Genomic DNA, 27,791 nt, shown 5'->3' with positions numbered 1-27,791 from the left:
TGATAGTGACGTATGGATAGTATCCTTTTTAATTCATGGAAGTTCCAGCTGCTCAAAAATTGATCATGGAGGAGAAATGAAAATGTTTCTGGCTGGAATTACACGACACAAAGTCTGTCATAAATCAGAGTGAAGCTGTGAAAGAAAAAGCGTGGAGGAAGATTTGTGACATTTACTTCCACTGTAGGTACGCACATTAGTATCAGTGAGTGGCAGGCCAGTGTGAACTCCATATACACTGACCAAAAATATAAACATTTCAGAGTGGCCTTTTCTTGTGGCCAGTCTAAGGCACACCTGTGCAATAATCATGCTGTCTAATCAGCATATTGATATGGCACACCTGCGAGGTGGGATGGATTGTCTTGGAAAAGGAGAAGTGCTCACTATCACAGATTTAGACAGATCTGTGAACAATATTTCAGAGAACTGGTTCTTTTGTGTATGTGGTTAATGTTTCACATCTTTGAGTTCATACCATAAAAAATGGGAGCAATAACAAAAGTGTTGCGTTTATATTTTTGGTCAGTGTATTAAAAGTGCGTTCTAGAATGCCCGCTCTTGAAGGTGTCAAATGGTCGGTGTGTGCGTTGCGTCAAAAATGCCAAAAACACTATTTTATGTAATTGGGTCCTTAAGTGCTGTTTAAAATGTATAATTTTGTAATATTCTTTCACAAACACTTGATTTTGTTTTGGTTGTAAAATGTTTTTTCTTCTTTTCTTGTTTTCAGGTGAAATAGCAATCCGAGTCTTCAGAGCCTGCACCGAGATGGGGATTCGCACTGTGGCTGTTTACTCTGAGCAGGACACTGGACAGATGCACAGGTAATTATCTCTGCCACATTACAGTTAAATGGTCCTCCGGGAGTTTTACGTGAAGAAAGCGTGACGCACAGATGTCGTGCTTGACTGCCTCAATGACATTACTTAACAGCAACTTCAGTTAAAGGCAGCTTGGGAGCATTTTTCTTCCCTCTGGCGCTTTGGCTCACTTCATTTGTCGTTCATTTTTTTGTATCAAGTGGTGACACGAGTCTGATTGTGTTCAGGGTGCAAACATTCAGCAAATTCAAACACCTCTGCTTGCTTTCAGGAACCAGCCCTCCTAATTATGCCTTTTTTCACTCCAGCCTCTTCTCATTTTCATCTGTTTTTCATTCTCCATTATGAAGTTGAATACCTAGACCGGCTCATTGGACTCGTCATTTAAATGATTGCGAGTACAAAGAACCGATGTTGAGTTTTTAAAGAGGTCGGAAAAGGCTGTGAAAATGGCTGTTTGAGACTTTTTCTTCTGTTCCACCGGCTCTTCTCCGTCGCTGACGTGACTCTGTGCACCTTACAGACAAAAGGCTGATGAGGCTTACCTGATCGGGAGAGGCCTGCCACCTGTTGCCGCATACCTGCACATCCCAGACATCATTAAAGTCGCCAAGGTAAAAGTTCACCTCAGTGCTGTAGCCAAGCCAAGTAAAACTGCCTTTTCTTTGTTCCGGAGGGGAAAAGAAAACTCTGACCTATGCTTTAGAAGCATCTGTAGTTTCTAGTTGCTAAATGCATAGAGGAGCAAAACACTTTGTTTTTAAAGAACACAAAAAAAAGCAGGAGTGTAATGTTTTTGTATCATAAATTGCCAGATGAAGCTCCTCGATATCCTTTTGTCAGTTTCAACATTTAAAGCTACAATAGCAACATAAGCAATTAGCTATTTATTAAGTTATCACAAGAGTAATTGAGAGGAAAGACGATGCTTTATAAATGATCAGACTTCTCCCAATGCATTATTTTGTGTGGTTTTTTTTTAACCTTTTAACACTGGAGATGTCGCCTGTGACGCCTAAAAACACACACGCTCCTTGACACACTGGAACTCTTCCAACGTTAACGAGATCAGGAGAAACGGAGAATTGCGGCTTCTCATGTTGGCTTTGCACCAATATGCTTTTTAGGCACAAAGCACTTGCATAAGCACTTCATTACTGTAAAGGGGCTTCATATTTGCGTAAAGTGGATTCAGAATCCAACAGAAAATACGTTATTTGCGTACACAGTTGAAGAGTTGCGGTAGTTGAACGAATGTCATCTCTGGAGCTAAAGCTCTGGGGTTAAAAGGGTGAATTTACCAACAGATGTGACGTGATTAGCATAAATGTTTGGCCAAACCATTAAGCTCTAATGGGAAATTATTGCTGTAAATTAATATTTAGCCCCAACATCAAAAAAATTGTTAGCTGTGTGTTTTACTAGACGCACTCCCAGCATTCCTCAGGAGAGAGTAAGATACACCACAGATCCTTTAATCTCTTTGAAGTGCAAGATTTAAATTATTTTAAAAGAAAAGTATATATACTAATTGAGGAAATGGCTTCTTAAATGAGACATTTTTAGCAAAAAACACACAATCTTCAGTTTTAGCTTTTTTTTTATTTATTCTGCAGCTTCTTGATGTTTCTACAATCAGATTTAGCTTTAACTCTTATCAGTTTGCTCAAATGTGAGCAGAGCACTCTAGCTGTGATGTTAATGCCCACATACACTCATAGCAATAACCTGATGTAATCTTACTGTGTGATCTTTTAATGAAGGGGCAGTGAGCAGCTAAAAATCAGAGAAATCTTTGCCTAATTCTGCCCTGCCTTTTTACACTTTAGCTTTTAAGCTCTGATGGATTTGCCTTAATTGTGAAGTAAATGTGTTTGTAATAAAATAAATCTACTGTAGCTTTTACACCTAGGTCATTTTTGCTTTAAAGTTCCACTGCGATCAATTTGATCAATTTTCAAAGCGTTCCCAGTCGTCTTTTAATTATGATTATGGCGTTTTCAGCCAAAATCAAAAACCTGTGTCATTTTCTAGGACATCGTTTTTGCAGGGCGGCTGTAGTTCATTAGAAATTCACCTGAGTTGTGGACAGGATAAATGACGAGGAGCAACCTCTCACCATTGTTGAGAGCTCGCAGCAGGAAATTTGTATTCCACTCAGCCTATTTTCTACGCACAATTCAATCTTTTTCAAACAACTTTTTATCATCAGCTCATAATTACAGTTTGAAAAAAGAACAGCTCTGAAATACAATTTAGAGGTTAATTTTCTTTAGATATGTCCTCCATCATTAAAAAATGCCACAAAAACACAATTTTCATTGGAGTGGGTCTTTAAGGACAAGGACTATTTGTTACGTGATTCGATGCGCCGCATCACGTAACAAATAGGCCGCTTTTTGTGAGAAAAGCGATCCAAATCGGAAAAAAAAACAAGAATTAAGGACTAAAACCTGGTTAATATGTATTGCTTTTGTAAGTGACCATGGTATAAGCAGTTTAATGGCCAACGAAGTGTGCGTTATTACTTTTTAACACACTTCGCGGAAGCAACCGTCCTCCGCTTCAGGCTTCCACGGCGTGCGTTAAAAAGTACTAATGCACATTTCGTTGGCCATTAACCCTTACTTAATGCACACCCAGCAGCCAATCAGAACTGAGTATTCACCTGGACCATGGTATGAAATGTGATGAGACATTTGACAGGGTAGACAAACCTTTTTCTTCTGTGCGTTGTGAAGCTTGACTTACCTGTCGTCTTTCTCTGCTATGACCACTTTGTCCCACCTTTTTTCTCTTTTATCTCCTTTTCCTCTTAATTTCCTGCTGCCTCTCATCTCCCTGATATCGAATCCCTTTCAGTTCCTTTCCTCTTATCGTTTCCTTCTCCTTCCAGGCTCAGCGGCCTGTTGTTTTTTTTTAAATCGTTTTTCTGATCCATCTCTCACGGTTTCATAATTTTCGACACGAGCATGTGGTCCGGCAGCCAAGTCAGGAAGGCATCGGCGTCCAACTCATTTCTCAAAATCAGTCTGCCTGACTGGGAGCGCAGCCACGCCATGGCAGCGAAATGTGTTTTGTGTGTGAGAATATCAAAGTATGTTTGTCTGTTGTGCCTACTGTGTGACAAAAATAAAAATCTCTTTCATTACCTTTTGTGCGACTGTTGAAAGGTGTGTAAGAATATCTGCATGTGAAGCCTGTGAGGAAGCATGAGCATCTGTTCTCCTGTAGACGTGTGAGGTGCCTCGGGTGTTAGGTCAGCTTGTGTTTGAAACTTCATCCGCTGTCAGTCTCTACATTTGTGGGTTGTTTGAACCTGCTTGTGTACATGCTTTTTTTTTTCTGTGTGTGGGGCTCAGCTCCTCCTTTGGCCTGACAGTAATGGGTCCCCTAACAATGGGCAGGCTATAATTATGAGCTGTCCTTGTATCCAGGAGCAGATGGTGCATACTGATCCAGAGATGGCTCCTACTGTGTCCATGTGCGTGCACACTTCGATCTTTAAATCATGAGCCTGTCTACTCACTCAGTTTTTTTTTTTATTGGTGTCTGCTGAGTAGATGATGATTTGACCAATTCTAACCAAGGTTATTAAAAAAGAAATTAATTTGCCCCCAGTCCCTCTGCTGTACAAGGCTCATAAATCCATTGCCCGGCAACAAAGTGGTTTTCCAAGCGTTCAGGTTAGGAGCGACGTCTCACTCTGCCACAAAAATCCCTTTCCACAGAACTTAAAAAAGCCAAAAAATATGGCCAGAGTTGTGGCACCCCCCCTACCCGAAAGAAACTTTTGCCCGTCAAAGAAATTTTCCATCAGGACACAGAATTCCAACATCGGTCACAGAGCGTAGAGAAGAAGCCAGATAACCACTTGCAGACCAACTCCAGTTTCACTGTTCAACAGTAGTACAATGGTTGGGTGACGACCAGACTTTTGACGCAATTCACTCTTGTCAACATCAAAAGAAAGTTGCATCAGCAAATAACAGTGGTTATTCCCATTTTGACCAGGCTTGATAGGTTTAGCTTTTTCAGAGCATTATAAAGGTAAGAATCTGGTTTTATTCTATGCATGTATGTATCTGCAATGATGCATTCACAGCACGTGTTATTCGTGTGTCAAATTTGCTGCTCGAAGCGTTGTCCAAACAGTGTTTGGACATTTGTATCTGCATATCAAATCAAATCAAGCTTTATTTATATAGCAATGTTACCACACAGCTCACTCAAAGTGCTTTGCATAAAAATATAATCAAATTTAAAAACAAAATGACAAGACAAACAAATGCTTTGTTTAAGACCTGCACAATGCCACACATACACGCATCGTGACACACATGATAAAAAGAGTGATAAAATGATGCAATGTAGAAACCTGGCTTTATACTGACGTGGAGAAACGATATTATATACAGTCTATGTATGGAAGACCCCTATGATGCTAAGATTACATTTATTTATTTTTGAAGAACTCCGTAAAAGCGTTGGCCAGACTGCTGTGCTGGACACCCAAAACATGCCTCAGGATCACTGACCATGTCTGTATATTGACTTAATATTGAAACAGGACACTCCTGTTGGACAAATCTTGTTCAGTGTTAACGTAGCTTAACACCTGTATGAAACGTGGAGCACAAAACTTTCATACATTTCATTACATTATAGTAGGAAACCTTTTCCCCAACCAGATTGTTTCCGGGAATCATTGCAACCCCATACACCCCAGAAATCCCGGATAAGCTCCTAATGATTGCTGTGCTCTGTTTAGTCTTGGGGTTGTGGGGACACATCTTGAGCACAAATCACACAAAATGGCAAAGAGTATTTAAATTTCAATAATTTAGTCAAAGGATAATTGTCCATAAGAACAAAAAGAAACTAAGCAAAAAAGCTTCAGATTGAACCAAGATATCAAACTATGTGAACACAAAAATGTCATCTTGCCTAAAAAGGAAAAAGGTCAATTTCAGAAACGAACTCCCTTAACAAACAGAAGAAAATAAGCGAGCAAAGAAAATGGTGGTTATCCCCATGGCTTCCCTTTAAATAACTAGCACAAAAACATAATGATAAAGAGCTGGGCAGAGCAGACTTTGACACAAATGCATTACACTACAGAACTCTGTTGCTTTGTATGGGGGGAGAGTTATACTAAAGCACTAAAGAGTGCTGAGCTGAAAGCACACAAACAGTGGCAGCTGAACCTCCTCCTCAGAGAAATGAAATAAACCCAGGGATTTTAGGGACGCCTCCATCAGATCTGGTTCAATCTGCTGCCTCCAACATTCAGCGTCCCTCACCTGAAAACAATCACAGAAAAACACACAAAGATCCACAAACACAGTGAGATCCCACTCTGCCATGAAAACTACATTAAAAATGCATCACACTCCAAAGACATTAAAGAAAAGCTAACCACAAATTGGGTCAGAGCTGTAATATAGATGGCTTTGTTGTTTCCACCAGTAAACCGTGAACTGGAACTAGGCTTCCAGTTTGAGTATAGCTTCTTCTTATGTGCCTCCTTGATTTAATGTTTCTTTTAAAATAAACTTTGAATAAAAATGTTTCTTGCAGGAAAACGGTGTGGACGCCATTCACCCTGGCTATGGTTTCCTGTCTGAGCGTGCCGACTTTGCCCAGGCCTGCGCCGATGCAGGAGTGAGGTTTGTGGGTCCAACCCCAGACACGGTACGCAAAATGGGAGACAAGGTGGAGGCTCGCTCCTTGGCCAACAGTGCAGGTGGGAATTTATGTGAAACTATAATTACCAAACTTTTTTTTCATGATTTATGGAATTGTTCAAGCTTAAAACTACCTTCCAGAAAAGAACTGATGCAAGTTTGAAGATAAAATACAAAATTAGAACTAAGCTCGAAGATGGGTCCTTTGCAAATGTTGACAACACTTCAGTCCAGAAAGTTTAAAGGAAAAAATGTTATGAGGTTCTGCACTGAACATACTGTTGGTCCGGGATAAAAGTAATGGGGATTTAATCTAATTTTACTACTTGGTGGAGAAGAAAGTGGTGAGCTGTTTTCAAAAACAAGTGATTTTGGTGTTCTTGGTAGCAACCTGCATTCTGCTCCTGCATAGGTGTGCCTGTGGTCCCGGGGACAGACGCGCCCATTTCCTGTCTGCAGGATGCGCAGGCTTTCGCTCAGACCTATGGTTTTCCCATCATCTTTAAGGCGGCCTACGGCGGGGGCGGTCGCGGCATGAGGGTTGTCAGAGAGTACGAGGTGAGAAAGATTTAATTGTGTGAGGAGAGTGAGTCTGCAAAACGGCTGGTAATTACTGCTGGCTTGCTATTGAAATCGAAACGAAATAGTTGAAAATGGTTTCATGAAGGTTTCAGTGCCTCTTTCTAGTTTAAATGCATGTTGCTCCTAGCCTGACTGATCACAATAATTGAATTTTGGTATTTTTCATCAGCTGAGCAGAATTAGAAAATTTCTTTGTATATACGGTCCAGGACTACCTTTTTTATAGTAACTCAGCTGAAGGGATTACAAAGTATGTTTTCTGCACATTTTTCTTTTACCCCTTCCCAACTCAAATGATCACTGTAGGAATTTTGATTGACATGTGTATAAGTTGTGTAACTTTATCCTTTGTCATCATCAGCGTCACCTTTCACCTCTCAGTCGTCCGTGTAAAGCGTATCTGGGACGGTTCTAATATGCTGTCATAGTGGCTGTCAGAGAGGATCATGACAGAAAACTGATAGAATGATGTCTTCATAGAAAGGATTTACTGTGAACTTATTTCTCCTGTTGGAATGACACCAGAGTCTGCGCTTTACTGCTGTTAAACTTTCATTTGGATTGTTTCTTGTTGGGTCAGCATCTTCTTTTGGATCTGCCCCTGACTACATGATCAGAGGTAGATCATGTGCAGCAAGTTTTGTGTTTATTCACTTTGAAAGTAACTTTTACAGATGCACCGTCAAGCCACGAAATTCTAGTTTGACAGCATGGAAACCTGGTAAACATTCAAAGACTAACAGTTGCTTAATAATTCATAACCACTTCTGAAAGCAAGCCTTTATTTCTTAAAAGTACATTTGGAACTTACCGTATTTAAAATGTGATTGAGACCCTGTGATTTAACAAAAACAAAATTTCTATCTGTCATTCTTCCTAAATGTTTCAAAGGAATAATGAAGTTCCCTCAGAGCTTTCACCTGTCAGAGGATGCTTGATGCACTGCAGTTCATATTATCAAATAGAAATAAATCTTAACATTGTGTTCCTGTCTTGCTGGAAACAACTTATGCATAAGTAAAAGTTAATTATACTTTTACGGATGCATAACAGCAAAAACCCGAAATCAATTCAATTTTGAACCACAATTTTATAGTTAGAATATTTGTTTTTTAATTTATTATTCATTAAGTAAAGTCTTAACAAATTTTAAGAGTAGGACAACAAACCTTGTTAGGTATGTTTAAAATTAAAGAGACTTTAAGGTCTTTACTATCAGTTCTGATGATATAAACCATGGATTTAATTTTAAAGTACTCAGTCCCTCGCACAACTTTAATACAAGTGTTTTTCTTTTATTTATGTTATTAAACTTTGGAACTCAAAGTAAAATGATTTGAAGTGATGTACACACATTGTTCCATATAAAAAAATGTACAGACCAGAGGTAATGTCAATCGCAATCAGTCCGTTGATTGCGATCATCCCGTCGATCACGAAGGATGTGACGGTAGATCACGGGCCATCAAAAATATGTAAACCAAAAATATAAATAAATATAAAGAACAAATTCCTCATCGTGTGATCCGTCACTTGATTGACATGCAGATTGGCCAATCTAACAGCGTCCTCTGAAAATACATCAACTGAGCGAGCGCACTTTCTTTTTCTTCTCCCCGGCGGAGGACCGCACCTCCCCTGCAGGAGCGTTTTTTAAGGACTGGGCCGGCCCGTGTGCGTCCTCAATAGGAAGCGAGTCAGAGCCCCCCTGTCTGACCCAGCCATCCTGCCACTGCGCCTGCTTCCGGGTCCGCGGTTCCCTCCTGAGGGATCCAAGCCCACTCAGGCAGCAGCGTCCACAAGCACGTGCTTCTCGAGCGCTTTCCTTGGAGCAGGGGCCGCCGTTCGCTCAGCTGTGGTTAAGCCAGCTGCGCTATAGAAATGTCATGCCCCCCCTGACATGGTTTACAGCAGAACATGAAACGCGATCGTTGCTGCTTTCAATTTTCATAATAAAATGTCTTATCTGTACTAAGTATACTACTACACTACTGGAAATACAAAAATAACATTCATACACGCAACAAAACTATTGCCTCACAAAGATTTGTGTACTCTTACTGTGTAGTTTTTGAGTTATTAGGGCATAAACATAGTATTTTAGACCAAAGAAATGGTAGAAGTTGTCAACTTTGTAGTTGAATTAATTTACTTTGGTGCAAAATTCCAAGCCATGATTAGTATTGTTCTACACGTCCTGCACCTCAAATACATCTGTGTACTATTACTGTGTAGTTTTTCAATTATTAGTACATAGATACATTGGATCATAAAGGTAGATCTTTTGGAGCTTATCATCTCAAAGGTAGCTTGCAGGCCTAAAAAGTGTGTGCACATCTGGTATAGACTGATCAAATTGGAGTTTTGATAAAGGTTTTTAATGTGTGTTGCTTCATATCTTCCCATTATTTTGTCTTGATTAGATAGTTTGCTCTAAAAAAAACCCACTTCACATAACTAGAGATATGACTTTGACAAAGGTGGAACTTGACACCTGAAGGCAGATTCAATTCCCAAAACAAATACAAAAATTATTTTTAAAGTTTCATTTATTTGATGGATATTGATTTCTCTAAGCAAAGATCAATCTTTTTCTTTATGAAATTATCTCTGAGCAGTGGCCTTGTGGATGCAATATCTGTAAGTCGACAAAACTCCCTAACTTGCTTGTCATGTACACATTGAACTCACTAGGACTTGAATGTCTTGTCTAGAGCTGGGCTGACAGCTGGTATGTTTTTGTTCAAGTTAGCATTTTAGCATCCTAAAACTCCTTTAAGTGAGATATCTGCTGTAACATTCTGCGAGCCATTGACCCTTGAGAAGCACATCACATTTGAAGTAACTCTGGTTCATTTACTGATCTATTAAAACAGAAAAAAAAAAAGATGGTACTGTCCTGAGGCCACAATCTTATGACTCATGAATTCACTGGAAAGAATGACCTTTTGTAAGTTGTGGACCAGTCTAATTAATTAGTTGTTGGCATTTGAGTTATTCACTGGAGTCACTGGGGCCATGGCAGCTTGTGCAGATATGATGTGAGGAAATTGTAAAGAGGTTTTTTTTTCTGTAGAGAAGACGCCCAAAGCCATGATGTGCCGGTTGACTTAATTTTATGAAGGTCAGCGGGTCAAAAGTGCTGAATTAACACAACATAAATGTTGACGCTAAACAATTATGCTAACTGTTCTGTGAGGTTGCCAGATATTTGTTTGTGTGTTCTCAAGGGGAAAAGTCTGCGCCAGTGGAGAAAGATTTTTGCCAGTGAATAATGACAGCAAACATCAGTCAAGCCACAGACTTATTTTCCCACATTGCACTTGTGTAAAAGCTGCCTGATGTCAAGTATACAGTTACTGCGTTGGTCTTTAGGGTCTGTTGTAGAGACACACAATCCGATTTTTAATATTAGTATTGGACTGATGATGGAAAAAATTACTGGATCGGGTTTTTCAGTCCATCCAACCCAATATTTCTTCAAGTGTTGAATGTAAAAAACTCTTAAGCTCAGCCCTCCAGTTGTTGTTGATGGAAAACAAGAAATGGGTTCCCTACTAACAAAGTGGAAACACACTTATTCTTTTTAAACGGTTACCTGCACAAAAAGAGAAATGTTAGCAGATATTTGTTTCGAGACAAAAAAACTTTATGAAACTATCCTTAGTCTGTTGTGGTGTTAATGACATCTGTTTATTTTCCCATTGTTAATGTGCAGGCTTGGGTAATAAAACAAGGATAATTTTATCACTTTAAGAAAAAATAAATAAAAGAACTGCCAGAATGTTTGATTTAAAAAAAAATCAAATAAACGCTGATTTTTATTTTTATATTTCCTTTAGGGATATTGTTAAATCTGATCAAAACATTTTACTTTAGGATGTAAAATCTGACAAACATGTAAAATCCCCTCATGGTTTTATTTCACTGGTTTTTGCGAATCCCCTACGTGAGCTGCCAAAGTCTGCCAGCCTGCTTTGAGTGGTTGGTGGTTTCACCTCTGAAAACATCTCGGGGCAGTTGGTTGACAGCTGCGGCATGGGCGAGCTTTCACTCCTGAAGCTAAGTGCAAAGAAGACGTGATGTTGACTCAGTCGTCTCCCCCAGCCCCCCCAGAGGAGGAGGAGGAGGAGGCTTGATGGGCTGGCAGGATGTCATGGACTGACAAACAGATTGAGGCATGACCCTGATCATGTTGGGGTTATAATCTTCCAGAGATATTTCTCCTTCAGAGCTTTTAGCCGTATGTCTCTGGAGAACTGAGGAAAACACCAAATGTGAACAGCTAGAGGAAGGAGAGAAATGACCACATGAAGGCTTGTAGATATTCTGGTTTTTGCACTCATTTAGAAACTTTTCCCCCCCTTTTTTTTGTATTTGACAGGAACTTGAAGAGAATTACCAGCGGGCGTACTCGGAGGCCCTCACCGCTTTTGGAAACGGCGCCTTGTTTGTGGAGAAGTTCATTGAAAAGCCGAGACACATTGAAGTGCAAATCCTCGGTAAGTGGACTTAATTATGGCCTGCAGCTGTCCTGGACTGGAAGGAGCCATATTGTTTTGGCAATTCTTCTTTCTATTGCGACTTTGGGCAAACATTTTAGCCCCGCCACACACTCAAAACTCACTAATATATACATGCAACTATTACCTGGTGAATATACATTTTGGACATATGTATTTAAAGGATGACATCACAGCGAGAGAAAAGGTCAAAAAATGAATGGGGCCAAAATCGCTTTAAGTTCAATATTAAATAACAAATCCAAAACTTGTCAGGGAAAAGGAAGATTTGAAATTATTACGGAGTGGCCACAGGACCTACGGTTTCGTGGCCATTTTGTGCCAAAGTGTGAAATTTGGGGATTTTTCACATTTTTCCACCATATTGGAAAATAAAACTTTTGTTCAATTGATCTTTAAGAAATTTTCTACAAGAGCTGCCGGGTTAAGCCTACAACCAAAGTTTTGTTGAGCTTTGACCTCCAGAAGAGGCTGCAAACTGGGCATGCATGGCATACGGGTTGCATGCCATGCATGGCCAGTTTGCAGCATGCAGGATCCCCCAAAAAATGTAAGCAAATGATGAAATACTTGCATGGCATGTGGGTTGCCCCCACATGCCATGCAAGTAATTTCTTTAGTATTTCATCATTTGCTTAAATTTTTTGGGTATCCTTTCTGTAAATGTCAAATACGTTTTCAGCTCCCGTAGAGGTTAGTGGCGAGGAAGGAGGTTAAGCTTTGAGTAAACCGATTTATTGGCCAGCAGAGGAATCTCCAGTCTTCATTTCCTGTTATCGTAAACTGCACACAGAGGAAGGACTGAAATCTAACACCAATACTTACAGGAAGCGCGTTAGCAACCTGAGCCTGTACTTTGCTCCTTCTGCAGCGTGTGTTTTGTCAGGGTTTGTGTTTATCTAACACTTAAAAATTAGTTGGTGCAGGCACTGATTACTGTCTTCAGGCCATGCAAAGCCCTGGTGAATTTTCTTAATTACCTTTGAACAAAGCATGTCTTTGCCAGCCTCCTGTTTGCCTCATTCTCCACTTGTGTTGTTATATCTACACCCTGTTAGGAATTTTCTGTCACACAGTGCAAACTGGGCCTAATTGATCCATAAATAACCAACATTTTACTCAACATTCAGGCTGCAACTGTAACGTACGTAACTGTTGAGGGTTTCTCTAATAATTTGTGGGATTGATTAGTGGATCAAAGGCAGTTGCTGTTGGATTCATCCTCAAATGTTTTGTTCCTTTTTACCTCATGATGGATTTGATTGAAAACTCAATTAAATATTATTAACATTTCTCATCATTTCTCGTTCTGCTTCTCTTTCTTCAGGCGATAAATATGGAAATGTCATCCATCTCTATGAGAGGGATTGCTCCATTCAACGCAGACACCAGAAGGTGAGCTCCTTTTAAATGACGACACCTAAAAAGCTCACGCTCTTTGACCTGCTGTAACTCTTCGACTGTTTACGTGATGCAAATTAGCTGATTCTGACACAGAGAAAAGCGTCTTTATATGCAACCCTTTACTAACATAATGTAAAGGGTTGCATAGGGACCCAAAGTCACTTTTCTCTGTGACTGGAACAGCTAGAATTACGTTAATTGTGTAAACGGTTGAAGAGTTGCAATAGTCAAAAGAACGTCAATACTGAAGCTGAAGCTCCAGTGTTAAAGGGTTTAACTGTACCTACTTTGGCTGGGACATTTCTCTTGGGTTGTGGGCGATCTGCTGGAAATGACTTGTTTGTTTTTAAGACAAAGAAAAACATCTGACATTAATCTTCATGAAAACACTGATAATTGCGCCTTGAACATCAGAATGCTCTGAGCAACAGGGGATAAGCAGATTGAAGTCCAAAAACAATTAGCTTGTGCTAATACTGTGTTAAAAGGAAGACTAAACAATAACCGAGACCATAATTCCCTCCACAACTGCTTTTATCCACAAAGTTTCTTTGAGGATGATTTTTTTTTGCCCTGATTTTCATTTATCTGGAGATTTTCTTTTCATTGTTTTGGCTTTGGGGAAAAAAAGTGATAAACTTGAAAATAGTTAGAATTCTATAAAAGAAAGCAAAAAAGCATAGTTTGAATTTACGTTACAAAGCTTTCGTCAGAGGAAGCCGATCAATTTGTGAGGTGTTTCAGAACACGCTGTCACCTCGGAGCAGTTGCAATAACTCATTTTCCTCACTTTCATCATTTTACTGGAATGGAATTATAAATTATAATCGTGTTAGTGGCTTTGTTAGTGCCAGAGCTGCTGTTTTTTTATTCTGTTATGCCTAATTTGCCTTTGCCCCCTCATCTAAGATCTCTCTGACAAACGATAAGTCGTTCGCTGAAACAGGTCCATGGTTTAGTGACAGTGCAGAAAATTCTGTCCTGTTATAGGTTCATATTCCCAGAGTATGTATTTTATTTAGGGATAAGACTTGTTTCTTTTCTTGCTTCCATAAAATTTAATTAGTTGACTCTTGTGACATTATAAAGTAGGTGAATCTGCATCCAGCTGGGTGAATTTCTAAATCCCAGAAGACCTGGCTAATGAAAGAATAATTGTCACATAAGAAGAGTTAATTACGTTTACGTTATACACGCATCAAATAAAGCATTCTTTTTTGCCTTTTTTGGCCTCTCTGTCGATTAGATTATACAATGAAAACCCCTGTCAAAGAAGCACACTAAGGATAAAAAGGCGTGCTTTATCTTAGTGGATGGAGTATTTGAGATGGTAAATAATGATCTACTGGGAAGTCTGTTACCAGGTTAAATATCTTTAACACTTTTAGCTCAGCCTACACAATAAATTGCAAATTACACTTGTGTGCATTGATGCTCACCAGATTGGTGAATATAGACCACAATGCATTGCGTTTGAATTATTTTTTTTTTTATTAAAAAAAAAGTTTTCTTCATCAGAACACAATAGATTCATATAATCTATGTAAAATGTCCATATTTATTAGGTGTTTACGTTAACAAATGGGTTATGTTATATTTGCTGTTTAAAAAAAAAAGAGTGAGCCTAATGTCTGATTTGCTTTTAAAATCCAGGGGACTAGATGGTCTTTTATGGTTAAGGGTCAGGGGTCGGCAGCCTTTAACACTCAAAGAGCCATTTAGGTTGTTTTCTTACTGATTACAACCCAGTTGAAGCCACAAAGTCTGACTTCACCCTTTAGAAAGATAAGACATTGATTTGAATCTATATTATTGCTACTCTAATGATAAATGCAGTGTTCCCCTGCTTATTCGTGTTTCAACATTTGCAGTTTCACGTATCCACAGATTTGTCTTTCAGTCACAGGACTCCTCCAGTTCATCACAAAAGCTCAGACAACTCAAGACACTTGTATGAGCCTTGTGTTTCTGAGACAGGGGGGCGGAGATGAAGAGCCCGCCGGGCCGTCAGCGTTAAAGAATGTTGCTGGCAGTTTAAGAATATTTAACAGCAAGCATCAGCTGGTTCCGCCGGTTCCTGAATCGCTATAACCGAAGTTTCTGACTCTGCACGGAGAAATGGGATTAGCTGACTCAGAAGTGGTTGAAAAATATCCTGAAATGCTGAGAAGGAGAATGGCGGAGAATAATTATCCTCCGGATGAGCGAATGAGGGATGTAACCGGCCTCTACTTGGTTTCTTTCTCCTTTTTTTTTTTTTTTTACTTCTTACTTTTTTACTTCGCAGTAACTTTTTAAAATTAAAATCTTTTTATTTTTCTGTAGCCAGAGAGCCACAATAGGACAGGTAAAAGAGACACATGGGGCTCTGGAGCCTCAAGTTGAATGGAATAGTTAGGGAGTTCAGCCACAGTCTCGAATTAATTTGTTGATAGGAGTTGGTCTTTATTGTTCAGCTCAATAGAGTAACAGAATTTGAAAACATTTTTGTTCTGACAATCACTTTGTGTCCAAGTTTGGATCCTTTTGTTTTCTTTTTTTTTTTAAGGTGGTGGAGATTGCCCCTGGATTTCAGCTGGACCCTCATCTCAGAGACAGACTTCACTCTGATGCTGTTAACCTGGCCAAGCAGGTGAGCTGATCTGCTGGTGACTCCACCACACTGTCATTCTTCATCCCTACACATTTAAATAAATCATTGTAAGAAGCTTAATTTAGGAGGGATTTTTTTTCCCTTCAGTTGGATTAATGTATCAATTAATGAGGATGCACGGTGGTGGGAGAGGTTGAATCTCAGCTGGGTCCTTTCTGTGTGGAGTTTGCGTGATCTCCTCCTGCGTGGGTGGGTTTTCTTCGGCCTCCTCCCACAGTCCAAAAACAGGATTTATAGGTTAACTAAATTCTAAATGTAGTTTTTTGTCTTTCTGTGCCTTTACTGAGTTTTTTTAAATCCAAGTTTAGCCTGCATAAGAGACGTGGTTAAACTTTTGACCAGGAGTTTTCAGGAGAAATGCTTTTAACTTAAAGGGCTTACCTGGTTCATTTACTAAGTCAGAATAAAATTGCCTTCCATCCATTCCTCCTATAATTGGCCTGCATACGAGGATTCTCCTCAGGAATTGTGATGTGCCGTCTGTGGCTCTGGTTAAAGGGACGTTTGGGTTCCCTGCCTGTGAAACCCATTATGCAAATGTCTCAAAGACGATCGCAGGATTTTTGCATCTTGTGAACTCCTGCTTTTGCCAATAAAGACCAGGGATGTTCTGCAAAGTCGCATCTCCACCTGCATCTATCTGTGTAATGACTCAGCGGTTACCACTCCTCCATTAAGTCAGCTGTGACGGAATCACTTAAGACTCTAGCCTCATCGCTCAGGAGATTTCAAAAAAAGGCCTTTTCGGGTAACGGCCCTGTTGAGGAATGAGCAGAAGTTAGGCAGGTGGATTGAGAGATGGAATGACTTGCCGCAGAGATGACCTTGATGATACAAGCGGTTATGTAAAGATGGATGGAAATTTAACGGGGGCTTCATGATGTGTCCTTGCTTTGGTGGTGGTTTGTTCTTGGTAATCATATCCCGGCGTCTCCCTCCTGATCTGCCTAAAGTGGAAAAACTTTGTCATTCTTGGTTTGAGAACAACAGCGGGACTTCCTGTCCCTACCTGCAGCTAGAGCTGTGACGGTGTGGGATTTTTCATTACTGCGGTGATGAACCAGAAGGGTGCGTGGTGTGTAGGAGGAAGGGGCGCACAGAAATGTGTTGGGGGTGCGTGTTGATTCTTCTGCACGTGAGGCTTCACCTGGGCTCTCTGGTACAGACATATTCTCAATAATATATATTGCCCAGTAATAAACGAGACTGCAGAAACTTTGTCACCTTTCCAGTAGCCATGAGCCTGAAAAACACGAAGAACCCGGGGCAGGAGGCTCCGCCTTTGTTTATACAGACACGTAACTTTGCGCTGCACAAAATAGTTCCCAAACAAAACATGTAGTGATATTCATCAAAATCTCATGATGCACATTCATGTTTAGTGTTATGGAGTGAAGGAGAACAGTAATATACCCCTCCCCCCAACACGGAATCCCCCGGCGGGCGGCCGTGTCGCGCACTCAAGAACGCATGCAGCTTGTAATGGAAATGAATAAGTAGAACGCAGTAAATTTGTCGTATTTCCTCGCAAGACGGAAACTTCTGTTGTAGAATGAGGATGTGTATGTGCTTCTGAAACCGCGCGTGTGTGTGTAAGTAGAGTGAGCCGCGTGCTGCGTAGAGGGAGTGAGAGGCGCGCCGACAAGAGTGAATGAGAGGGTTGGTGCAGGGAGTGAAGGAGAACGGTAATAAAAGGTTTCCCCCAGAAACCCTTGAAGTCTCAACACAGGACTAGCAGAAAAAGAAAATTTTCAGCAAAGATGAATGTGTTTAATGTGTTTATTATAGTTCCAATCACGCACCACATGCAGAACTTTAAAAAAAAAAAAAAAAGTGCGGTGATGAGGTTATCGTCACACCCCTACCTGCCGCCGATTCTTTGAAGCGCATATCATGACTGGCTGGTGCACAACACTCATTACATCTTTCTAGGTGCACCTATGTTGAGTACTGTGACCCTTTTAGGCTCTATAGGCTCTTGAACACATGTGTACGATAACGATTTTTGCGATTAATGAACTTCAGTCTCTCATCACCTTCATATACATGAACTTGGCAAAAGATGTGTGGAGGCGACTTGCCTTATTTTTAGAAAAACTATGTGGTCCTGTAAGCAAAGGAACACAGATGTCCTTGTTAAGTTTGCAGCACATGTGCCATTCAAACATGCTCATTACAATGTGCAAATGCAGGGCGACCCTATAGCAGTCGTTGGGATGCGCAGCCACATGAGTATAAAAGCCTCAGAGAATTGAGTCCCTGATTTGATTGCAAGGCTGCCTGACCTCCTTTAGTGCAGTTCCTGCAGAGTTTCCTTTATTTCAATGTTTTTTTTTTGGCTATTCTGTTAGAAAATCCAATTACATACCAAAAAAAATAAACTGTTTTGTGTTTTCTTTAAGCTGCCAGTGACTCCTAGGTTTGCATTTAGCTAAGTTTAGGGTTTTAATGTCTTCAATCTGCAGTTAATTCTGGAAATGGACTTCTCTTAAAAAGTGTACTTTTTAAGCATCTGTTTGATGAAAAATTCATTGATGAATAAACAGTTTTCAGATAGCATTCCAGCCTAGAATGCAGATTTATTAGAGAAATGGGAATAAATGTAAAAATAAAACTTTTATTGTCAAAAACTCAGCTACAGCTCTTTGATGGAATAAGATCATCTTCCCTTCAGATACTATTCCAGAAATTCAACAAGTTAAAAAACAACAACAAAACGATGTTTGACGCACCAAAATGCAGTTTAATGAACTGATTATGGGAGAGGGCCTTTACACATCACCATTCATTTATACAGGACATACATTTTTATAAACAAAATGGTTAAGAATTTCATCTTTTGAGAGTCCTCCTTGCTGGTGAGGGAAAAATGCAGCTTTGTCTTGAATGATGGGCTACTCACTAATTTTGAAGCTCGTATAATAGCCGTCTTCTCACACATCGACAGATTGTAAAGACATGAATTAATTTAATGTTGGTGTATAGCAGCTGACATTTTTATTTATGCAGTAACAAGCATGAAAGAAAAAAGGTCTTAGATTTTTTTCAAGATTTTTCTTATTTTGGTAGTGTTTTTAGTACAAATATTTATTAAAAAGGGTTGTTTTTGTATTTTTGCAATAGCTACTGAGATGGTTTGGATAAATTATAAGCTTTGAGTATTGTTTGTCTGCAGTTATACAGAAGAAAAGCTTTCATTAAAATAAGGAACAAAGAAAAAGGCACAACATTTGATGTTTTTATGTTGGTGTCTGAACTTGTGTGCCCGCTCCTTATCCTGAAAAATATACAAAAAGAAATCAAAATGTGTACAAAAGATAGGAAACGTCTTGTACAAAAGATGGGAAAGTGGGAGCCCTATAGGAAATTCAGTTTATTTTTTTTAATGTATTTGGCTGTATACTTGAGCCTAAAGGTATTATTTCATAATGAAAAATATTTAAAACGTCGAACTAATATTTCTCATTTTAACAATCTTCTAATTTTATTTCATTGGAAATAAATGAAAGTTTTATTTCTTTATTTTTACATTCTTATTTTGTTATTGGAAAGCATGAAGCTACTTTTTGAGTGCATTCAGATTGGAAAAGTCTGTTGGTCCGGATGGAGTCCTTAACTTTACGTTTGACGTATTCAGACTGCCTTTCAACCGGACATTTATGTTTCAAACCACAGCTTGTAAACAAAAGCATGTGACTAAAGATCTCTTCAGTCGATGGCCAGGATTTACAGGGGGGAGCAAAGCAACAACAGAGATAATAATGGAAGTCCTGAGCTTTCAATCCTTGTCAGGATAGTTCACTGATTCAAACTTTATATCTCACTGAACAACTTTGATGCACCAGATGCACCGGGTGACGCGTGGTTCCTCCGAGTGCTCCTCTGTAACGCCGGGCCCAAAAGCCAGCAGAGTTCCAAAAGGACGGCTCGAGGAAGTCTGAACCGGCTCATAAGCCACTCATAAGCAAGTCTCCTTGCTGTCTAAAGATGCGTTCACTCCGAATTCTTCCATTTGCCACATCTTCTAAGAGCACAAGATCAGCCATTGTGCGTCATTACGCATTGTGATGGGGCATTTTCTTTCCATCCATTTAGTTACATCTGACAAGGTACAGATGTCGGTAATAATCGACTTGGAAATGGGAAATTGTTCAGCGCAAATGTAATTTCTTGTTGCTTTCTGAATGGTTGAGACATACGCCATACATTGTTTTATCAAAAATAAAACAAACTAAAGGCATATGCATGAATACCATAATTCCATAGCTGATGAAGAAATGTTTTAATATGAAAACAACTTTCCCCAGTGGACAATTAGTACGTCTGTCCGTCCGTCCGTCCGTCCGTCCGCACGCCCGCACCTATATCTGCTCCGCCAGACGGACACACTGACGAGAAGATCAGTTTTGTACATTATTTTGTTCTGTTAACTATTATTTATGAGGATGAATTGCACAACATGCCAATATTGTAGAACATATTTCACTTTTCTTTTTCCAAATAAGTGTTCTTTTGAATTTCTGTTGTAATTTTCGTTTGATCTTTTTTGTTTGTTTCACTGCTGATCGGTCCAACGGGTGTTCGTCTAGGCCACAGGTGTCAAACTCAAGGCCCGGGGGCCAAATGTGGCCCGCCATGTCATTTTATGTGGCCCGCGAGAGCATAACAGTTTTTAATTTCTTCAAATAAAATATAAAAATTGGTGTGTATTTATTCATATTTAGGGGGAATCATACTTGAAACATCGGTTTGGCCAACTATACATAAGGACTTAAACACTGTCCATATAACCTAACCTGACAGAATCAAATGTAAATGGATTAATGTTAAAGTATCAAGGAAACATATATTTTCTATGCAACTTTAATTGTCACATTAAAAAGTTATAAATAAATAAATGAGTTATTTAACATTAAGGGGTAGTTACGTTCATTTTTCGTTGCATTTAGTTACATGGATAAGTTATTTCTGGCCATTTGAGGACAGCCCCTATGCTGATGTGGCCCTCTGTGAAAATGAGTTTGACACCCCTGGTCTAGGCTGTTAATTGTAAGACTTGCTTTGTGAAGTCTTCATGTTATTTCTGAGAGGCAGTATTGTCATTTTCACTTTCACGTGTTTCTTTCATCTGCCGACGGTGTCGCCGTTTCTCCTTTCACCCGTTTTTGTGCGTACGCCTGGGTCAGAGCTTGCGTGAAGGACCGCACATTTTCCCGTCACGTTTGCTTTTTATAAATCTCAACTATTGCATAGAGAGTGGCGTACGCCTTCTTTTGTGCGTACGCAACGTTTATAAATGAGGCCCCAGAAGAGGGACATATGTGCTTTGAAAAGCCCCAAAGCCGCTGTGTGAGCTGACGGTCCGAGCTCACACAGTTTTGTCTGTCATCTCAGTGTTACAGTTTTACCGGAAGACCTGGTTCTCCTGAGTTCGGTAGCTCGTTCACCTAGAGCTGCGGGACGGATCGCAGTCCGAAGTCTCCTAAACATAGCGCACATGTAACAATGCATCCTCCCTTCCCCTCAAACACAAAGTCCGACTGCTCTGCTCAAAGACACAGTCGCTTGGTCCACTCTGTATTTTTTTTTTTTGTTAAAGTCACTTCCCTCTGTTTATACTGGATCATTGCGGATGACTCATTACTTGGGAATTAAAATAAATGAAGTAATAAAGTGAAAAACGAATAATAATTACCGTAATTTCCGGACTACAAGCCGCTACTTTTTTCCTGCGCTTACAGCCCTGCGGCTTTTTCAGTGACGCGGCTAATTTATGGATTTCATTGACAGCCGCCGTGTATGTACTTTTGAACTCAGTGAATAGTTTGAACTCTCTATCCAACTCCAAGCACAAGGCATTTCTTTTCAACACACCTCTTGGCAGCCAAACAGCATGGACTTGACTTCAGGTCTTAGACACTTCAGTCATGGTTCAACAAAACGAAACACGCATGCCCGGCCGCATCCCAGAATCCTTTGGGGCCATTAGACCCAACGTGCACGTGATCGCCGCTACAATATGATGAAGCTTTCAAGTTAAAAGCAATCGTTAAAAGCAGCGTAAAAAAGTCCACCATCACCAACGGGTTTGGAAAAGCCGGTTTGCTGCGTGACGGAGAGAACAGCGCATGGAGTGAATGTACACTCCATTTACGGTTTCTAAGGAAACCGTAAAAGCGGAATTTTGCTTTGAAAAGCTCACAGCCTCCGTGTGAGCTGGAGACATCTTCTCCTGCTGATTGAGCTGCGGGGCCGATGGCAGTCTGATGGCTCCCACACGTAACAACGCATCCGCCCCTCATACACAAAACGTACAGTATTAAGTCCGATTGCTTTGCACAGAAACGATTTGCTTCTTCCACCGGCGCAATGGGGACGAAGTGCTCCTCCTTAAAGCCGCCCTGGCCAGTGGTGTCGGAGTAGATAGGAAGGGGAGACAAGGAGCGCGCGGGGCGGGAGCGGAGCGCAGAGGCGTCCGCGGAGTGCAGAGGCTTCTGAATTCTGACGCACGCGTTGCACTGAGGCGCGCGCTTTTCAGTCGCCGCTGCTTTATTTTACCGGTGTGTTTTTTAACCAGTCCTGTTACTCCCATACGCTGCCGCGACACAAGCGGAAGGAGAGCTTTTCCCGTTCACCCCTCCATGCACTGCTGATACTTGCTCATTCTTAAACACGTACAACAGTATGGCGAGCCGGGCGTTGGCCCCGCCTTTAGCCCCTAAGACTCATGGGAAATGTGGAATCGCGGATGTAAATTTCCTCATCATAACTGAGGGATGTAATGTTGATTATATGGTTACTGTTTGTAATTTTATGTATGATACCTAGATTGTCAATAAGTAAAAAAAAAAAAAAAAAGAATGAAATAAAAACACCATAACTGAGGAACTTGTGAACAGAATACAGGTCCATGATGTTTGACAGATGTCGATACACTCAAATGCATGGGTCAGAGGCAAAGCTGGCTACACCCACAACATACTAATGAACTGCACTCACTCTGGGATGCTGGCCGTGATCTGTCAGGATGACAATATCGCCTAACACATGCGCGGCTTGTACTCTGACGCGGCTTGTGTATGTATAAAATTAATTAAACACGAAAAAATGGGTGGGTGCGGTTTGTAATCGGGTGCGCTTTGTAGTCCGGAATTTACGGTATATGATAACGAAAAATTAAAAATCCCCCCGACGATATCATCGTCCATCCCGATAGTTTACTGCAAACATCGTCAACTGCCAATTTAAGGGACATTGACCAACCCTAGAGGAAAGTCTGAGCGAACAGATTGTATACAAACCGAGACCACCTTGAAAGATGGGTCTGAGAATGGTTCCTGGTCCTGGAGCAGGGTCCGCTTGGGTGCATTCAGACTGAAAATTCGCTGGTTCACTTTAAGCGAACCAAATGTGTCCAGTCTAAATACATATTTAAAGTTCCCATTAAATGCAGCCAGTCTAAATCAACATTTTTTTTCTTTGGACATCCTCATAACTTGTATGAAGACATGAACATTTCAGTTGCTGTTGATATGACTCATCAGGACAGTGGTCCTCAGCTGTCTTCATGTTTAGCTTTTAAACGAATAGGTCAGCCCTGCAAACAATTCTCATTTCGGAAGATAAAATGTATTTTTTTGTTGAGTGCAGGTGAACTGGAAATCTCCATAAACCAAACATGCTCCTGGAGTTTCAACATAAAAGCCTGGACTTGAACCCCACTTTTGTCCCCTTTTGTGCATAAACAATCGCCGAACCTGTCTTGTTCAACCAGACGTGAAAGCATTTAGTTTCATTTGTCAGAGTTAAAGGTGGCACAGCCAGCTATTTAATCTGAGGAGTTTGTTTCTTTGACTTAAATGCAGTTGGCTTTTAGAGCCCTGCAGCTTCTGGTGGCATTGTTTTTGTTAAAGCACACTAAAATGGAGGAAATCAAGAGGGGGTTGAGTGTTTTGAAAGCGCTGTACAAACAGGCTTTTTAATCCCAGCTGATGTTTCTCGGCTATTTTTTCATAATGGCAGTTCCTTAATGATGATTCTCTTCATCTTGCCATCTGTATGTGTAATCCATCTTTAATTATCAGTCTTTTAGGGAATCGTTCTGTGAACTCACTGCGGTGCCACATAACCAGTCATAAAGCTGGAAGGCTAAATTAAAGGCTGCATCAAACTTTTTAAGACTTTAAACGTTTGGTTGAGATAAACCAAGATGGTGACATTTTATTTATTCATCTCACATTAAGATAGATTAGAATATGTTTATTTAATTTGTGATTTTACCCTACATTCTTCATCTTTAGCACTTCACTTCGCATTTATGGAACAATATTTCCATTGTTATTTTAATTTTTTCAAATTACGTACCAGGAAAGCTACAGTGAAGGAAGTTGACTGTTGCAGTCAAGCTGTGCCTGAAATTGTCAAATTAAATTGATAATCATTTGACTTTTCATGTGAACTCAGCAAGAGTCTGCCTACTGCACCTGTAGCATCTTGATTTAGTTTGTCTGTAATGATGTGAAGTTATGGTGTTGTATTGATCATGTTCTCAGAAAGTCAGTTCTGCTCATAAACTAAAAGTGGATGGGATTCAAACGCAACTTGGTATTCAAGACCCACTCCAATAAAAAGGGCGTTTTAAACATCTTCTTGTGGCATTTTTTTCTAGTAATGGACATTTACTAAGTAAAATTAAGGCTAAAACTCTGTTTAGTATTTCCTTATTCCTTATTATGTGATGTAGAAAATACGCTTGGTGGGTCACAAGCTTCCTGCATTGAGTCTCTGCAACAGCGAGTTGCTCCAAGACAACAATCCTGCCCACAACTTCTGTCGCTCTGCAGAAACTATGTCCTAGAAAATGACAGTTTTTTATTATTATGGCTAAAAAATTAGTATCATAATTAAGACCAGTGTGAACTCTTTTAAAATGGATCAAAAGATGATCGGAGTGGAACTTTAAAAATGTTTTCAGTTTGTCTCATACTGGACACTGTTTGAATAAATTACTTTTTTTTTTCTAGGTACTGCAAGTTTTTATGTGACATTTGTATCTTGTATGTAAAACTAGGATTTAGTTCATACTGAGCATTTCTTTTTCTTTTTTTAAAGAATTTACATTACATTTAAAAAAAATAAGGGTTTAAATTATTTAAATTCTTTCCTACCAAATTTGGTGAAACTTTATTTTGAAGCATTTCTAGACTGACAACCTTCATACAATTTGGCTAAAATTTAATGGTATGTTTTTTTCTTTCCTTCCAACCTTTAAAGCTTCTTCCTTTTTATTTTTTGTATAAAAGCTGGTCAAAGAAAGTCAAATCCTAGTTTAGGGCAGACTTTTTTCATCATACAAAGATTTTTAGTATCATACTGTGTCATCAGTGATTGCAGGTACTTGCATAAGGTACACTCAGTGATGTTAATTCAGTTTAGTGTAGTCATCTTCAAAATGTCAACCTGCATTTTTTAACCATATTGCTGGTTTTTAAAGGGCATTTCTTGTCTGTACATTTAAATTCATTTAAATAAGGTTTTCTATGACAATAACGTTAAATCTGGTGTGTGCATCACCGATATTAAACAAATGCATAATCTAATAGTTACCCTCATGAATGGCTGTTGTTTGCTATGAAAAAAAAGTAATTTAGGAACTAAAAAGATTTAACTTCAGTTAATTCAGTATTTGGAGACCTTTTTAGCTAAATGGCCCTGATGGCTCCTGGAACAGTCTTTGTTGTAGTTTGACACGGAGTCCTGCTGCTGCTACTCCTTCAGGATTGCACTGACAGAGTCCACCACTGCAATGCTGAGCAAGCAAATGAGGAAATGCAACTGTGTGATCTGATTGCTATAAAGCTGGACGGATGAAGCCCGTTAGACTAATTCAACACTTACAGCTTGGTACTTCCTGACCAGTTTGTGTCAAAGACGAAGTCGGGTGCAATTTTCATGCATCAACATTTCCCCGACCTCATACCAGGCGAGTCAGCAACTCACTGAGCTACAGCCTCTCTGAGCATCGGAAGGATGCATTGGATTTTCTGATGGTTTTACATCTTAACATCAGCTGTTGATCAGAGTTGATCTGCCAAAATGTTTTGAATCAAAATTTTCCACAAGTATTTGTTTTGAGAAAAACACTCGGAGGCTTTTGGAATTCAAGCTTTGATCGTATCAGACTTTCAGGGAAAATTAATGTTTGACATAGCGAACGACTCAAAGGAAATGTTAAAAAAATGTTGTGATGGTCCCAGGACCAACAGCCTGGCGACAACTTTTTGGCAAAGTGTGAAATAAGGGGATGTTCACATTTTACCACTACATGGACAAATCATATTAATGATGTTCACAAAATTTCACTCATGCCACCACATTAAGTCTAGAATCACAGTTTCATTGACCTTTGACCTCTGGAAGAGGCTTCCATCTTCAATAAATTAAAGTACCTTTAGAAGCTTCTGTATATTCAAACTCCTCCTACGGATTTTGGTCTATCGCCTCCTAACTCCTTGAGCATCATTGAGAAGCTACTTTGGGGGAAAAATGTTGAAACTAGAAGTTGCCCATTTTAAACGGGGTTGGTGAGGCGAGCACGCAAAAGTGGCTTTCCCTGTTACTTTCACATGTTTTAACCGAATATTGTGTACATTTATAACATGAATTGGTGTATCAAGCTGAACCAAACAATATGACGCACAATATTAATGTATTAGGAATCTGGGTGTGGTTAACACAAACCTCAGCTGCCAATGACGTTCCAAAAGTAAACGTCTGCAGACTCTTCTGAATTTACATAGACCCGGCAGTCACCCCCAGGTGACCAAAAAATACAATAGTTGCTATGGCGTTCCAAATAAACAGGGTGGCAGGGAAAGAGGGGGGTAGAGTGAGGGGCCTGTGTCAGGAAGGGTCCTCCAGGGCATGGGCAGGTAGTGCCTGTGGGCCATACAACCTTAAATTTAGATCTGATATTTAAACTTCAGTTTATATTTTTTAACTTTGAAACCAAGTCAGTCTGTAAAAGAGCCCCTCAACATTCTAGTTCAGGATTGACTAAAAACCACATGAGCACTTGGCAACACACCAATCTAAGTTAACTGTAATCACTCTTTCAACTCGGTTCCTTAATACGAGCTAAAAATTGCATAGTTTTATCATTTGTCTGTGAATTCTGAATCTGTGCCGACTTAACGTATCTCTAATCTTCATTACTTCAATTTTTGAATGTTTAAAGGGTTTCTAAAAAGAAATAACTGCATAAATATCCTGCAATTAAATTATATGAATAGTTTCACATTACTTCAATAACTTGGTTTAAATAAATTACATTTTGGAAGTGTAAATGAATATAAGAGCCAGCAAACTGTGGCACTACACAGAAGAGCTGTTTTATTGATTTTTTTTCTTTTTTTTAATGAAATTTAATGTCCACTCAGCACTGCGCTTTGTTTTTTTTTCTTTCTCTTTTCAGGGACCTTTGAATACCTTTGACCAATTTAAAAGTTTTGTGTTCCCTGGTTTTTCCTCATGTGCTCTTCATTAGCTGCATTAAAATAAAGATCAGACGTAGCAGCATCCCTAAAACGTAATGTTCTTGTGAGGTGAATCGACATGAGGGAGCAGGTGTCTGACAAAACACAGACAGAAAAATAAGACCCACATCTTTTTTAGACATACTCGTCTGCAACCAGGCATCCCTAAATAACAGCACAGTGTGCAGCCAGGGAAAATTTGCGAAAATTTAAATCCTTTGCTTGTGTGTCGCTGCTCCCATCTTGTGTGGTGAATCCGGCTCTCTTCCTTCTGTAAAGCCCTGTTTGTCTACACACGCCGTCAGTCTGTCAATCCGCAGAGGGTATTAAGTGTGGAATTAGTTCTGCTGTCATTCACCATGGCGACGGGGAATAAAGAGACACACACCCAGACAAATCGTGACCCCTGTAAGACGAGCACATTTGCACATGAGATTCAGACTGACACTTTCTCAGGAGGTTAGTGTGGGTTTTGTAAACATTGCAAAGAAATGTCTTCATAAAACAATACATTAATACGTAGTTTCCATAATAACATTTGCATAAAAAAATTAATCATTCCAGCATTAAAGGGGCTTTTCTTT

General features: G+C 39.8%; 1 protein-coding gene across 1 annotated transcript in view; it reads left to right on the top strand.

The window, feature by feature from the left end:
• pc (pyruvate carboxylase) overlaps window positions 1–27,791 on the top strand; it is a gene marked incomplete in the record, with an annotated part of 294,475 nt that overhangs the window by 5,179 nt on the left and 261,505 nt on the right. The window contains 7 exon segments of the mRNA XM_023965793.1: window positions 734–827; window positions 1,348–1,438; window positions 6,405–6,570; window positions 6,924–7,069; window positions 11,478–11,595; window positions 12,944–13,011; window positions 15,569–15,652. Of these exon segments, the coding sequence (XP_023821561.1) occupies window positions 734–827; window positions 1,348–1,438; window positions 6,405–6,570; window positions 6,924–7,069; window positions 11,478–11,595; window positions 12,944–13,011; window positions 15,569–15,652 (767 nt within the window).

This window comes from Oryzias latipes, chromosome 18, assembly GCF_002234675.1.
Source record: "Oryzias latipes chromosome 18, ASM223467v1".
Lineage (NCBI taxonomy): Eukaryota > Metazoa > Chordata > Actinopteri > Beloniformes > Adrianichthyidae > Oryzias > Oryzias latipes.
The sequence above is the reverse complement of the archived record's forward strand: the minus strand, read 5'-3'. Positions and strand labels throughout refer to the sequence as shown.